This window comes from Nicotiana sylvestris, chromosome 11, assembly GCF_000393655.2.
Source record: "Nicotiana sylvestris chromosome 11, ASM39365v2, whole genome shotgun sequence".
NCBI lineage: Eukaryota > Viridiplantae > Streptophyta > Magnoliopsida > Solanales > Solanaceae > Nicotiana > Nicotiana sylvestris.
Window position 1 is genome coordinate 48,858,823 of NC_091067.1, and position 15,646 is coordinate 48,874,468.

The 15,646-nt window shown below is 34.4% G+C and overlaps 1 protein-coding gene and 1 long non-coding RNA gene across 9 annotated transcripts; one reads left to right on the plus strand and one right to left on the minus strand.

Annotated features, from left to right (window-relative positions):
- Positions 1–2,390: 2,390 nt before the first annotated feature.
- Positions 2,391–7,037, minus strand: LOC104213068 (transcription factor bHLH35). Of its 4 annotated transcripts, none has more exons than XM_009762479.2 (5): positions 6,846–7,036; positions 6,552–6,711; positions 5,910–6,167; positions 5,596–5,766; positions 2,391–2,672 (listed from the first exon to the last, which is right to left on the minus strand). In XM_009762479.2, exons 1-5 carry the CDS (start codon positions 6,917–6,919, stop codon positions 2,583–2,585), a joined length of 753 nt encoding a protein of 250 aa, XP_009760781.1. In that variant the 5' UTR covers positions 6,920–7,036; the 3' UTR covers positions 2,391–2,582. The 4 variants fall into 4 exon arrangements, with proteins under 4 accessions (XP_009760781.1, XP_009760780.1, XP_070019002.1 ...); XM_009762478.2 differs by having other exon boundaries at positions 6,552–6,714; XM_070162901.1 differs by lacking the exon at positions 2,391–2,672 and adding an exon at positions 3,972–4,308 and having other exon boundaries at positions 6,846–7,037.
- A 158-nt stretch (positions 7,038–7,195) lies between these two features.
- On the plus strand, positions 7,196–13,509 carry LOC104213067 (uncharacterized). Of its 5 annotated transcripts, none has more exons than XR_011403844.1 (4): positions 7,196–7,928; positions 8,221–9,670; positions 12,514–12,635; positions 13,079–13,509. It is a non-coding gene; the product is annotated as an uncharacterized lncRNA (long non-coding RNA). The 5 variants fall into 5 exon arrangements; XR_707514.2 differs by having other exon boundaries at positions 7,209–8,426; positions 9,481–9,670; XR_011403842.1 differs by having other exon boundaries at positions 7,211–7,928; positions 9,481–9,670.
- Positions 13,510–15,646: the final 2,137 nt, after the last annotated feature.

The following is a 15,646-nucleotide window of genomic DNA, read 5'->3' on the forward strand; positions in this document are numbered from 1 at the left end:
GGTTTGGTTCGAATTTCTTTTACTCAATACCAAACCAAGTCAAACCAAACCTAGTCGGGGTTTTTAATCGGTTTGGTTTAATTTTTCGGTTTGGTGCGATTTTCCGGTTTGGTTTGAACCCCCTAGTTATCAGTATCATTTTCTTTGGTTTCTTCACTTCTATTAAATGTTTTGACCCTTCCATTATTATAAGGAGTATTTAATTAATAACATGCGCACGAAGAGGCAATAAAAGCTATGAATGAATAAGACAAAGAAGTGAAGGATTCTACGTCATCTATAGTCATCAACTGATTATTAGCATCTTTAGCAAAAATTATGGGGATGTTCTCATTTAATTGGAACATGTGAAAAAAGAGTCGTATTTCATGTTTGAATACAAATGTTGCCCTAACTTATAACATAAATATAATTGGAACAAAGGTCTACTAATAGTAATACATCGGACAAATACGCCAACTATTGATAGGATTGATAAACAATTTGGACACACTTTTGGAAGCATGCCGTTGATATATCAATAGGGACTTTACGTTTCATGTTTCATGATTACCATCTTTCCTTCTCACCTCTGCAATTTGTAGTGTGAATTTCGGATATTGATCTTCTATGAGATCTTCAATTTCTTATATTCACATTTTCAAGGTGCATGTATCCTTTATATCATTAGCTAACCACAGGGGCGGATCTATCATGTAAAATATGGTTCACGTGAAATCGTGGTCCTCAGGTTAAAGTATGGATATGATGTACATAATTTGGAAAATATATATATATATATATATATATATATATATATACTTGATGCAACCCATGGTCAAAAGAGACTAAGATGTGCATTGGTTTTGGTCTCTTATTTTCAATAGCCTAAAGTCAGGGGATCAAACCCCCTACCAACCTTTTGGTTTAATTTTTTTTAAAAAAGTAATAGTGAACCCATCCTTCGCAAATCCTGGATCCGCCTCTGGCTAACCATTGGATCAAAGGAGAGAGAACTAACGAATAGCCCTTGATAGCTACCTCAAAATTGAATCTAAACCTTTAAATAGTTTGAATGAATCATTCTTTCTCAGATTAGATAAATGTACTACGGTTTTTAATCGTCATTGATATATGGATGGGTAATAATTTATCTAATCCTAAAAAATAAATTTTATTTATCCCCTTTTCCTTCTTCCAACAACAAAAATGCTTTCATCTCAAATGATCATATAGCTTTTCTTTTCTACAGGAACAATAAGAATTATTCCCTCCATTACAATTTGTTTGAATATTTTCAGAGTACGAGATGCTAATTGATTAATTTTCACCGTGACAAAGATTCTTTAAGTTTTTTAAAAAAATTACATATTTATAGGCTACATAAAAAGTACTTTAAGTCACCATAGCTAACAATTCAAATATTTAAAAACTATCTGCTAAAAATTAACATGGTCAAATAGAACCTTATATGACTCCCAAAATAGTAAACAATTCATTCTTTTTGAAACCGGGGATTATATATTTCAGATTCTTAAAGTTTATTTGGTAACGTGGAAGCTAAAACTTCAGTAATTACGGAGAAAGGGTACAAGCAGTAAAAATGCAAGATAGATATATAGTAAATGAGAGGGAATAGAAGGGAATGAATGTTGAACCGATTTTATTAACAATAATCGTTTATAATTAAGCTTCATAAAACAAGCTGAACTTTGTGATGTTGTTAGAAGTTGTAATAGTGTATCCCCTTTAAGTTTTGAAGATGATCCGATGTCCTATGCTGGAGAAGCGGGGCCTCTTTTATACCAGATTGGGTCCCGACACGGTTCATTAATAGGGTTGAAAATGATCACTGATTTGTGAGAAGTTGTCACAACCTCGGCGTCCGATCCGTTAAGGGACACGGATCTGTAATGTTTGTACTTGAATTAAGTTCGAAGCAGATTATATAAAAAGCCAAGGTAGACAAGGGCGCGGCGGAGCTAGAGTTTAGGTTAGGCCTTCGGCTGAACTCAATAGTCTTGGTCCAAACTCTGCATTTGTCTTAAGAAATTAATTAAATAATATATAAGTATCAATTATTAATTTAAAACCTCAATAGCTTAAAAGAAATAAAATCCTGAATACATAATTTTTAAATTTTGGCTCCAGGATAGTTACGTTGTAGGCAACATGTGCCTGATTAAAGGTACGAATGCGGGTTTGCTGGGTTGCCGGCCTTGGGACCTTTATGGTGCCCACAAGATATACATGCTGTCTATCTCAGGGGACCAAATTAAAATTTTCCCCTACAATGTATGGTCTTGTTTCTTCAGTTCTACCCACTAATATAGTCTTGTTTCCTAACTTGATTGCACCATGAGGCATGCATCAAATTTAGGAAACTTATATAAATTTAGACAGGATCAGACTAAGGACGAGAAAGGTAAAACTTTCATTGACTGGGATTTCTTGTGAAAAACACCAACTACAAACTATATAAACAGTCAAACAAAGCTGCAGGCCAAGATGTAAGGAGAAGGAGGAGGAGGTAGAACCGTAGAAATAACGAGAGAAAAAAAAAACAACTCCTTTGGAAATAAATCCTCATTATCATTGTTGTTCTAAGTGCTCACAGGGCTATCTGGATCATTTAGAGTAGCTATAGCAGTTTCAATCCTCATCTTCAAAAGTTCCTTCTCTTCCTCATCAGCCTGGAAAAGACAAATCAATGTTAACTAATAGTATACATTATTGAACTTTTAAGAAATGATCATTAATTAATTACAACATTCAAAACATCAGCAATCCATCTAACTATAAAAGGATGGTTAATTATATTGTCAAACAGCTTAATCTTGTCAGAAGTTTATTGGAAGGTCTATGGAATGTAACTCAAGGTAAAAGACTACCTTGAGTTAAAATACCATACCTTGTAACGTTAAAGTTTCAAGAATGTATATGCGACGGTTAGCACGAGGGGGCTTGTTGACAAGTTTTCAATCTTAAACTTGCAAAACTATAGTAATTTCACCCTTATCATAAAAAATTTGGTATTTAACGCTAGACGCATTAAAATAATAAATGAATGATTATGGTTAATAATTGCTGCAGTGAATCAACACGTGAATGATTTTTTTCTGGAATTACACATTAATAAATCTTGATACAACTTTTTGGCGAGTGACATATACGGACAAGCAGCATTTCAAAGAAAACATAATTTTTTTGGTTTAGTTGACGCCTTTTTCGTTAACAACCCTTTTCTTGGTTCTATTTTCCTGTTTCTTCTGTTCCAAATTATTACTTATTATTTTTTTCTTGTCTCAATGGGAAAAGACGAAACCATTTTCCAATGAAGAGTAAATAAACTTTCCCTTCAAAATTAAACATAGTGGAATTCGAAGAGAAGCTTGTATTATGTCCTCTCAAATACCGGGGAGGGGGGTGGTTGAAAATTATATGATTAGACTTCAAATTAAAGATCGAGTGCTAAGTAAATGATTAGGATGTAAGAATTGAAAAGGAAATGGAAATTTATATACGTTAACATCACTGATCGAAGACCTTTTCCAATTTCTTTCTCCAATAATTTGAACGATTGACGTTAAATAAATATGATTATTTCATTTTCATTCTGCAATTTAGAAAGACTTTTGATATATCGCACGTTCTTTACTGTGCGCATAATACCCTTTTAGTGGTAAAATATATTTCTTTCCGTATTCAAACGTGCCTTAACTTCTTTATATGCATGCAAAAGACTAAATTGAGTCGATACCTAGAAAATTGCGTAAGATAGTAATTCCAAGGTCAATTCTTTTTTTAATTCCACCAAATTCATTGCTAATGGAAATTCAGTTACTTTATTTCTATTTCCATTATATATATGACCTAGAAAAGAGAGTAAACCTAACTCGAAGTCAGGTGTTTTTTTTTTTTTTTCGGGTGTGTGTGTTTTGGAGAAAAAAGAAAAGAAAATCTCGACTAACACCGAAAAACTGCAAAAAGAATTCAAAATTCCGGAGAAAATTTATTAAGGAAAATGTATGGGATTAACTAAAAAACCCTCAAATCTGGTTAATCTCCTTGAAGATCCGGTATATAGTAAAGATACTTCTAGAGGATAGTCTGTATTTTACTGCTAATCATTGACAATAAAATAATACAATCTTGCCCCCTAATAATATGCTGCACTCCGCATAATCAAACTTTATTTATTCAAGTGGGCCATAGAAAGATTATTTCCTTAGTAGGGCCCTTATTTATCATTTGGTCCCACATCCTTGACAAAAATATTGGACCATGTATTAGTTTGTCAAAATATTGGACCATGTATTAGTTTTGGGCCTAACAATAAATAGAAAACACTTTTATAAGTTTACTTGGAAAACTGATCCACAAGTTGTCTCAACCATACAATTAAATAATTCATAAAATTAATTAAAAGAAAGTAACACAATTTAAATATTTAAGTGCTTCCATTTTTTAATTCCTTATATAAAGGGATAATTCATTATTTTATATTGTGTATGACCTGTTGATGCCTGTCATGACTTCAGGAAATAAAGATTTGTGCTAGACATGGTGCACTTGCACCATAAGAGCTTGATATCCACGCTCTACAGATTATTTTGCCTTTTGTAATTGCACAAAACCCCCTTTTATTTAAAGAATTTCATGAGATGTGTATTTGTTTTTCTTTTCTTTTCCAGTTTTCCCGATTAAAAAAGAATTGCAATTACATAACCACCCTGTGAACTAGTTCTCTTTTTGAAGAGACTATACTAGTACTAATAATAGAAAAGATTTATATATTATTAGATTATTTTAAAAAAAAATTATATCGAGTGTGAGTAGATAACTTGCAAAAAATGCAAGTTAGGTACAATTAATTATCAATAATGCATATAAGTTAATTTTTTTTTTAAATCAACAAAACATTATTTACTACTTCCTCTATTTCCAAAAAGTATGATACATTTTGGGTTTTAAGACTCGAACGAGTTGTTTTTTACTGTGATTTTTTCATGTCTTTTGAATATTTTGGATTGTTAAAAAAATTTAACAAATTTACAAATTTATTTTAAAAAATTTAAAAAATTTATGTTCGAATGTGCAGTCAACATTTAAAACTTTAAATATTAAAATTTAAATTGTGTCATTCTTTTTTGGACGGCGAATATCACTCTAAGTATCAATTCTAAACTTGCGTAACATTAGATTTTTCGGGCAGATAAGAGGATCTATACTTGATGATTGCCCTCTACCTACTGTATTATAGTTTTAAAGAAAATGAAAATTCATATAAACTTGTATTTATTTTCTTTATTCAACCCTTTATTACGTTGTTTAAACAAAACTTGGACATAGTCCAATTGAGGCTTAATTTACTTGACATGGATGCACGTGTAAGCCTTAAATGCTTGAAGAAATTAAATTTTGTAACCATAAAAATTTTGGGGGTTATTAGTGGAATTATCTCAATTCTAAAAAGCAAAAGTTCAGACAAGGGAATAAATAAAAAAAGAAAGTTAGACAAAGAATACACAGAAGAGAAGGGAAAAACAATGGAAAAGAAAAGAAACAAAAAAGAGAATAAAAACAGAGAAAACAAGGCCATAAAAAGATTCTTACCTCAATGAAAGCTGTCTTGAGAAGCCTCCCAGAGAAAGCAGTGATATTTGCACTAATGATTTTGATATTCAAAGATTCAAAGATCTCACAAACTTTTACCATTGTGTCTGTTCTTTTGCTGCAAGTGAGGCTCACCACCACTGTTTTTTCTCCCATTGAAGATACCCTCAACTAATAAAAATTAAATTAATAAGTAACTTCTTGTTTTTTTCCTCCTTTCTTTTAGGAGGATGGGGATCACTATAATGTGAATGAATGAAAAGTCTGTTTTGTCATCTGTTTGACTTTATTTTCTTGGAGTATTAATTAATTACCTCAAGAACTTCAACAGGAGAAGAGGATGGTGATGATCTTGTAGTTGATCCAGAAGAATCATAACCATACTGCTGCTCAAGTGTTCTTGATCTTTTAGGCTTTGCATCAAAGCTCCCATCTTGATCAAATTCAACACTCGTATTCTTCTTTGACCTTCCAGATTCAAGCTCTGATATCTCTGCTTGAATTCTCCTTTCTTGATCATGCAATTCTTGAATGTAATCAATTGCATCTTTGATTATTGAGGCTTTATCCATCTGAAAACTCACAATAATATACTAAATCGAGAGAAAGACAGTATTTTTTTTCTTGTTTTACCCTTATCATTAATTGATCATTTTCAAAATTATTTCTCAAGACCTTTTGAAATGCTATCATTAATGGCGATTATTTGTTAAGGAACGTGAAAAGTTCAAATTTGACAAGTAAAATTGAACGTAGTGAGTAATACATTGTCAGCAATAAAGGTTGAGGGTGTGGAAGTGGGGTGGGGTATTCAATGGTAATAAAAGTAGTATTAATGTATTATGTAATTTCTATTGGGGAAAATAAGAGGGAAAGAGCAATAATGAAACTAGGCAAAACAATTTTTTCCCCTTTTCTTTTATTCACCATAAGTGATTCAAAATATAATTGGTCACCTTGCTAATGTTTGGGACCACAGCTCTAAGTGCAAATAACCTCTCATTTAGCTTCTTCCTCCTATTCCTTTCTGACACAATGTTTTTGGATGCCAACGATGATTGTGCCCCGTCCGGCGAGCTTGAATCATAGTATGCCGAGATTGCCTCATCGAAGTAGCTGCTGCATTAATTCAATCAATCACTTATGCAAATTTCAAATCATTTCTTGGTGCTCCAAAAGAAAAATATAAGTGAAAAAGAATCTGAACACTCAATCCAGAAGAAATATAATAAAAATGAAAGTTTATGTACCTATCGAGTTCTTCGTTTTGTAAGAACATGTTTGTTTCCCAATAATTCTTATACTCATCACCGATGTTCTCCATCTTCTTGGGGAGAGAGAGGGGGTGGAGTGAGAAGGAAGCAGAAGGAGGAGACACGTTATGCTTTAAATCTTTTGTGGGTAAAGGGGATGTAAGCTTTAAAAAAAAGGGACAGAGTTGAGAAGAGGGGGAGTAGGTATATATAGATGAGAAAAATAGCACGTGCGCTTATTTTTTTCTTCTCTAAATATATTTCTGGTTTTATTTTGATGCTTCGTGGAAAGCTCTAATTTATCCCTGCCGTCCACAATCCTATTCTTTTCTTTTCTACTTATTTAGAAGCGCGAGTTGAGGAGCTCTTCGTCGTCCTGCTTCGGGGTTATTTTCGGAAATGTTCCCTCTAAGTGGCTTAAAGCTGTTCTCGTGTACATCCTATTTCTTCAACACCTAAGCGCCAGGACGGTCTTCAATTTCTCATCTCACCCTGTGCTCTCTCTCTTTCTCTCCTCTCTGCCTCTCTTTAGATTCTTTTCGTATGGATCTCTCTGTTTCCCTTTGTTTTCTCACTAAGATTGGAATTAAAGCTGCGTATTGTGGGCTGTTGATTTTGTTCCTGTGTTTTTTTTTTATATTCCAAGAGTTCTGGTCGAATTGTACCCCCAAGTTGCTTCCACTATAACTCTTCACACCACTGGAGAAGATGACCATTTGTAATAGGATATTTGCCGCGTCTATGATCAGGTGTTGAGGTGTACTTTCTTTTGTCAAACACGTGGTGTGCAATTCTTCAATCTTCCCTTGTGTCTGTGTTGGTAGATCTCTGTCGTTCCCTTTTAGGTTTGGAATTAAAGCTATGTAATTTGGGTTGAGCTCATTCTCATAGGGTTGGAGTCAGTGCTGGATATGTATCTTCAAAGAGCGACGAGTGTAAAACGTGGCTGCCAACGCTGTTGGACTCACTGTTTGCACAGTTCAATTTTCTTTTTACGGCTGCTGGGTGATTCATTTTCTTCCTCCTGTTGTTCTCCGTGTTGGCGCTGCTGAAACGTAAAATTACGAATTCTGCTGAGAGGTGAGACTTGCTTTTGCTAAAATTTCATGTTCCTTGTTGTGGGCTACTCTGCTGACAAGTTCGACTTGGTTCTTTTAGTTAGCTTTCTCTTTCATCTTGATAAATCTTATGGCTCTACTTGGATTATGAACTGACATATAACGAACTACATATATGAGTTAAGTTTTTAGTTAAAGCGGACATAGGATTAATGGCAATTCGATACTATAAATGATTCCAGGATGAGGTGCCTCTTTTTGGTTTTAATATTTAAAAAGTGATAACCAACTGCTTGGCATATTTTACTTCGTAGTTTGATTTGGATTAAGGTTTGGGAAGTTGGATAAGGAAAGAGAACTGGCTTATGCTGAATCTGCGATCCTGCAAGCAATTGCAAACAGAACACTTTGGCCTTTTTTTAAGAAAGGAGAAGCATTGACCTTTTTGTCCACAATATTGATCTTTTGTACTTCTAAGTCCTATGCGGAGAGATTTTTAGTTCCATCTGAAGGAGTGAAGGTAAAAATTTTGCAATAATTATTTGTTTGAACTATCTTTCTCCCTATTGGAAATGATTGTATCCTCTATATCTCCAAACCATAAACTGCAAAATAAGAATCGCAGGCTTGACTTGCTTCTTTAGCATATTGTTCAATTTGTCTTTTCAGCGAACATAAGGTCTGCGGCAAATGTGATATCTCAAGAATCTTACGTAGAATTTTTTTTATAGCACATACACAATTGCCAGGTTCTTATCTGACAGATCCAGAATTGCATATGACATTGCACAGAGAAGGCAGTTTAAAAATACAGAAATGGATGAAAATCTTCTAACTCATATTACAGTCAATGAGACTGCAATTCATTTGTGCTAAAAACTATGACATGGATTTTTGAAAATGATTGTAAACAATGTAAGCACACATCAAGTCTACTCGATAATGGTGCAGTTGTCGAGACTTTTTGACTAAAGAATACCTGTGCTTCAATAAAGTAATAAAGTCCGAGAATTCCCAGGATATTTTGTTTTTATTTTGCTGAGCATTAGCTTTTAACAACTAATGGGATGTAGGAAAATTGTTGTAACCCAACAAGTTAATGAACCCACTTGGTGTCAGCCATTCATCTTCACGTGCTAATATGGCCATCCGGATTTAAAACCTTCTATGACAGACTTTTTCAAAAAAAGAAATAGGTAAAGTGAACATATACCAAAAGGTCCTACGAGGGTTGCCGCAATGGGCTGTAGAGTCAAATACTTGGCAACTATAGCTGCAGGACAATGCCAAAATTGCTATGTGTAATGTGTTTAACGACCTTGATTTGGCCAACAGATTCCTAAGACCTTGTAGATCCATTAGCTAATATATTGATTTACATCACCTATCACCATATATGTGACCTCTTCTTTCCGTAGTATATGCACATTTTAAGCTCTCTATGATGGTTATTTAATTGTAAGAATGCATATGGGCTTTTGAATGTGTGACTGATTTCATGTTTCCAAAGATCTCATCTTTATTTCAAGATTAACTTGGGGCAAATCTTCTTCTAACCCATGCCCAAAATATAGTTATATGGTTTGGAATGCATGATTATGCTCTCTGCAACTGTGACAACCCCATGAAGTTGGAATAGCATGCCATGAAAGCAATCAAGACCTTAATCAGTGTCAGTTGATTAACGGAAGCGTCTCTTAGGAAATGTTTGACAGCATAGTTGGAGAAGTTGTTGAAGAAATTGAAGTACCTACAGATACCCTTGTAAGTGATGATTTGTGTTCCTTATACAGTTTCTTCCCAGTGTAATCCCCACTAGTGGGATTACACTGGGCCGTTGTTGTTGTTGTTGTTGTTGTTGTTATACAGATACACCACAAAATTCGGAGGAGAAAATTCTCATGTTTGATATGTTTGCCTTATGTGAGTGTTTACATTGTGAGTCCAGTTAATATCACTTCCATCCCTTTTTGATAGAAATGGAAAGATATGGTGATGAATCTGGTTTACATAAAGTACTTATTTTCATCATTTGTCGGCGCTATTGTGCCAAATAAGTTTTCTGACATTATATAGAGATTTCTCTTTTCCTGAAGTTACATCATATGTAATGAAAATTATGTAGGAAGTAATTATATTTGACAGTAAGTGAGCTACATCAAGAGTAAGAAAATTGTTTTGAGCACAAATGTAGTACCTAAAAGTTCCTTTGGCAACTTGCTTCAGAAATAAATAGAAGACTGCAATCACAAATATCAACTCAAATTGCCCTCGGGACGTTGGTTCAGTGCTAAGGATACAACGTCGGGCTCTATTCCGAACAATAGGTTAGCTACAAAACCACAATCTGGATGAATTTGCACAAAAGACCAAACGTCCAGCAATAAAAGGAAAAAAAATAATAAGGTTTCCATTTTTTTTGTTCTTTCTAGATAATAGCAAAATTCAAGAAAGTATATAATTTTGAACTGCCCCAAATTTTTAGCTAACACTTCCATGGCTAAACAAGCAAATCACAATGTCGCATAAATGGAAGATCTCAACCACTGGACATAACATTAATTTCAGAAATTTGGTAACTAACTGTAATATTCTATGATTTATCTGTATGAAAAGTGAGAACATTGAAGTACACACTTTTTTCACTATAAACTCACTAATTTGAAGTAATTCCACCTATTTCTTATCTGCTCTAAACTCATAACTCCTTATCCCGTTGTGATTTAGAATATCTTAATCTGCTAAAGAATCCCCTCCCCCCCCTCCAAACTTCCCCATGGAGTCTTAACATATGTGGTCACCTTTAGTGGGTCGTATCCATTAAATGTGCAGTTATTTTCGAGAAATACAGTCCAATTTAAATTTTGTACCACGTGTCAGAACTTCTGCTAATAAGAAGCAAAACTCAGATAGCCTAACTTGGGTGTTACTCAATTTCACAACTGCCTTGGTGACCTTGGTACTTCCCTACAATATGAATTGGACATGATTAAAGAGGACAACATTAAAGGCATATATGACACTCTTGAGGAGTGTGCTTTATTGGCAAACCAACTGGAGGAAATAGAATATTTGTGATTTACAAATATGAAGTATCTTATTTTTCCAATTTATCACATTTGCAGTGTATATAGTAAGTTCATTCTTCGATCTTGGTGTGACTTCTTTGAACTCCCTTTAGACAAGCTACTCGAAATCAAACTTACACCATATCTCTCTCAATTGGAAAATATTCTGTATTCTAAGACTACTGCAGGGGTCGATAGCTCAATTTCTTGGTCGGACTAACTTTGGTAGGAAAATCACTTATTCTTGTTCATGTTTTAACTCTGCCTTTCTTACTTCAATATATTCTTAGCTTCTGCAAGAATGTGACTCATCATGCGTATCATTTGATTCAGTTAGTTTGCAATATCTAATGTAAATATGTTGGATTCTGCATTCAAGTTTGGTAATTTCAACCCCTCCTTGATAAAAAATAAATTTCATCTCATTTCTTCCGGCTTTTTATGTGATTTGTCTTTTCAAAGAAATAACTCTGACGGGATGAGGAGCTGTGTTAATTGATTACCCATGAATCATAGGAACTTAACCAAAGTTGTCCCGAGACAAGGTCAATATTTTACTAAGAATAGGTTATTAGAAATGAATGAAGAGTGACTAACCAGTACTTCTTTGGATCCAATAGATGATACAAGAAAAGAAGAGCAGAATAAGAAAGCAAAAGGATGTTGCTACTTTCTACGGCAAGTCCGGTCTTTAAAACACAAGTTGGCCATTTAGCATGCCAATGGTTTGAATATTTTAGACATGAGTTAGAGTAAGCAAAAAACAGTATAAACTGAAGCTTGTTTGATATTTAAAAGGTTTTTTCTTCTACTCCATATATTCCCATTCTTAATAGCATGCTTCGTGTTTATTGATTTTAAAATAGTTCAAAGACAACATAGCACCTTTGTTGATCGGTTTCTGGGATTTAATTTCGCTACATCTAAATTGCTTTCTAGCCGCCAATGAAAGCATCTGTATTCTGAAAGGAAAAAGAAAAGAAAAGAAAGTATCGATATTTTGTACAATTTATTCATTTACTTCAATTGAAAACAGCGTTGGCGTACTGTGTATTGCAATTTAAAGACTTTATCTAGGTTTTCAGTAAGTTTTTCCTGTGACACAGTAATTTAAAAGTGCACATATTTATTATGGTGTTGCTAACTTCATTATACTAAAACATTTTGGAGTTGGTTCACTTGAAGATGTGGTTTGTTACCTCTTTAAAGTCTTCACGATAAACTCTTTTTTAGGTTGTTTCAGTATATAAACCTAGGAGTTAAAGAGGCAATGCTAAATGCAAATTGATTTGGTCTTTTAAGAAGATTGCCTGAATGGTAAAGTAAACAACATTTGGGGCGTCATTTCTTGAAAGCTCATTTCGTACATAATGACTTTTTTTAATTGTGTCATGACTTTATAAATCTTTGCTTCCATGACTTTATAAAATCTCTGCTTCCAGTGTGATGTGTAAAACCTTGATTTACTAAGTATGTAACATAACATAATGATTCTATGTCATGACATCTCAAAATTCCTACTGGAACGGATCTTTGCAGGTAACACCTAGAATTAGTTGAGGTGCACATAAGCTGGTCCGGACATCATGATTATTAAGAAATGGAATAATTCATCAGAGATACTTAATTGGGGCTGCTGGATAACGGAGAAGTATGAAGCAGTGAGTGATACAGATACTCCTATGGGCTTTTCTTCTCTTCAGATAGTTTTATGTCCATAATTTAGGAATTTTGAGAAGACTACTAAATTGATGAGGTCAATCGGCAGCTTCATCTCTCAAATGAGCTCTTCACTCATCTGCAGACTGTTTATTAGTAAAACATCATCTGCAATTTATTTAGTATTAAAATAGGTCAATAAGTCTGGAATAGTTCAATCCGGTAAAGAAATTCTAACAAATTAATACCACAGATTTTAAGTGCAACCAGGTGACGCAGTTGCCTTGGCCATCTCTGATTTACTAAAGTCCATGAGCCATATTTAAAGTATCCGGTTCATGCTATTATAAATAGGTGTGTTCCTAGCTTATTTATGTGTGGAGATTTCTAACAAAATATTTTCCTTCAGTATCTAAGATATTTTTATTTTCTTTGGTGGTTGCAGCATAATGAACGAGCTTGCTGACAAATTCAACACTGCATATGACAGGCATAGCAGGAGGGGTGGACAAGCTACTTTTGTTTGAAAATTTATATATTGACAATTTGCTCTTATGGAATCTCCTATGTAGCAGTAGCTACATGTTTTGCTGAGTTTAGGGATCACATAGGAACCAAAGTAGTGTGTTTGCTTCTTTTCTCTCTTTAGTCTTAGTTGCCCATACATTATAACCTTAATTCTTGTTGCACCATTATATACGTGTGTGAAAGTGGTAGAGGATTTTGGCTTCAGAAGCTTTTACTCAGCATGCTTGGGCCTGTTGTTGCCCGGTAGCTGTAGTGTTATGCATGTACTAATTTAATTTGAGATTCTGGGCATATGTTCTTCCTTTCCCGCAACCCAACCCTTTTAATACCAAGATAATCTTCATCGTACTTTCTTGGTGAATGTTAGTCTTTCCTCCCTTCAAAATTACTTTCAAGTTTGCAATTTTCTTTCCCCGTTGAAATGAATTTCAGTTTAATTTATACAAAATATTATCATAAAGTTGCCCTATCTTATGGAGTTATGGAGTATGAGTTCTTAAAATCGTTCACTTTAAGTGCAAAAGTACACTATTCTAATCTTGTTAATCAATCCAATTCTTTTGTGGCCGGTGATGACAGAAAGAACCCATTTGCTTTTCTGTTGAAGATGAAACTCATGTTTTCATATGACAGACTGCAAATAAGCTAACGCATTTCTCTTGAGAGTGGAGAAAAGAATTGCAATTTAAAAGGTTTATACAACAGAGAAAGATAAAGCAAGACAATCAGAACATTATAACTCAGGCTGCAAATAAGGCTAAAATAAGCATAACCAAGTCTATCTCGCCTTGTAGGCTATGCGATGAATTTTAGACAAACTAAAGTACAAAGCAGAGAATAAAATTCGGCCAACATGTGCTGCCCAACTATAGGCGGCGTCTAATTAAGATGTTAAAATAATATAAAGAAAAGTTAGGTGGTGTTGGTGCTTGAGAAAGCAAAGATGAAGTCTATCTTGATTTGTACAGTTCCTTAAGAAAGCAAAGATGAAGTCAACCTCATTGATGGCTCAGTGAGAGGTCTACCAAAAGCATTAAAAGGTTATCTGAGATAACGTCCAAGACAAGAGATAAACGTTGCAATTTGAACCAAGTGGCACCTCTGAGCTTATCTATCCAGTGGATAGACAAGTGTTCAGCTGTTGGCTGTAACTTTAAATTCTTGACACACTTGGGCAGAAAAAGTTAAAGAGATTGTAAATTAAAAACATCAAGTATGTTTCCTCGGATTTTTATGGACAAGGAAAACTAAGAGCTCATAAGGTCAAAAACTCTTAGTTCTAAGAGTAGTAAGTTTGAAGAGGCATCATGGGACAATTTGAACAAGGGAGGAAAAATTGTTATAAAACATGAGAATGCTTTACCTCCAACAAGGAAATCTTTTGGAGCATTTCTATAAGCTTCGTTTTGAAAAGTTCTGGTAATTCATGCCCAGCAAATTCTATAAGGAATAACTTGTTTTAGAAAGAAAAAAGGACGTACATTGGAAAACAAAGTCAGGGAGAAGTCACACAGTACATAAACAACATTTTGTTGGTGTAAGCTCAAAGTTCCATCTTCTGAAGGTAATGATACTCAATGGAGTTAATAAATGGCTAGTGCAAAAGCTCAAAGTTCAGTTTTCTATACCCAGACAGCCTAAGAAAGATCATCGAAGGCCGATGAAAAAAATTTAATAAAAATTTAGCGGATAAATGAATCGGTTCACAAATAAACTTATACGCCATTATTTAAGTGAACAATTCTGCTTCTGGAAGTTGAAATGTAATGGATCAAGTGAACTATTCCAACAAAATAAAATTCATTTATGCCAGGATAATAGCGTTTGAATCCATATTAATAACAAATCAAAATGTATCCACTCTTTTTATAAAATTATATAAATTTGGGTCCAGGCTCAGCACGGGTGATGTTTAGCTTAAAGTATATATATTTCTATGTATATCGCCTCATATTTTACTTTTGTTTCGTGAAGTCGGGATGTTAAATGCTATGATTTATGTTAATTTGAATTGTTTTTATGTGTAGAAATGATTCGGGAGCAAGTAGGGGCGAAACGTGCAAGATTTGAGCTAAAACGAACAAAATCGGAAAAGGAGGCCATTTGGGCGCCACAGGCAGAGCCTGGCACCACCTGTGGCGCTGAAAACAGTGTTGAAAATATGGGGGCGCTATGGAGGGCGCCTGGAGCCGGGCTGGGCGCCGTTGACACGGATTTCGTCCTATATTGCCGAGGACAAGGTTATTTCGGCCCTAGACCTACCCGACACGTATAAAAGCAAGACTAAACCTATTTTAGGAGGGGAGGACGCCACTTTGGAGATATCTAACATACTTTGAAGAAGAATTCACGTGGGGGCAACACACACCACGCGTGGAGGAGGCTTCTAACTAGCTTCTCTTCTCTTCCTTTAATTTCATAGTTTATTAGTTCTAAAGTTTTGGGGTGCTACATAAACGTTGTAGTTTGAAGCTTGAATTGTTCT

Coding starts and splice junctions, on each gene's coding strand:
- LOC104213068 (XM_009762478.2), bottom strand. CDS start 6,919: ATGGAGAACATCGGTGATGAGTATAAGAATTATTGGGAAACAAACATG. Junction 6,715..6,845: donor CAAAACGAAGAACTCGATAG/GTACATAAACTT, acceptor GAATTAATGCAG/CAGCTACTTCGATGAGGCAA. Junction 5,767..5,909: donor CTCCTGTTGAAGTTCTTGAG/GTAATTAATTAA, acceptor AATTTTTATTAG/TTGAGGGTATCTTCAATGGG.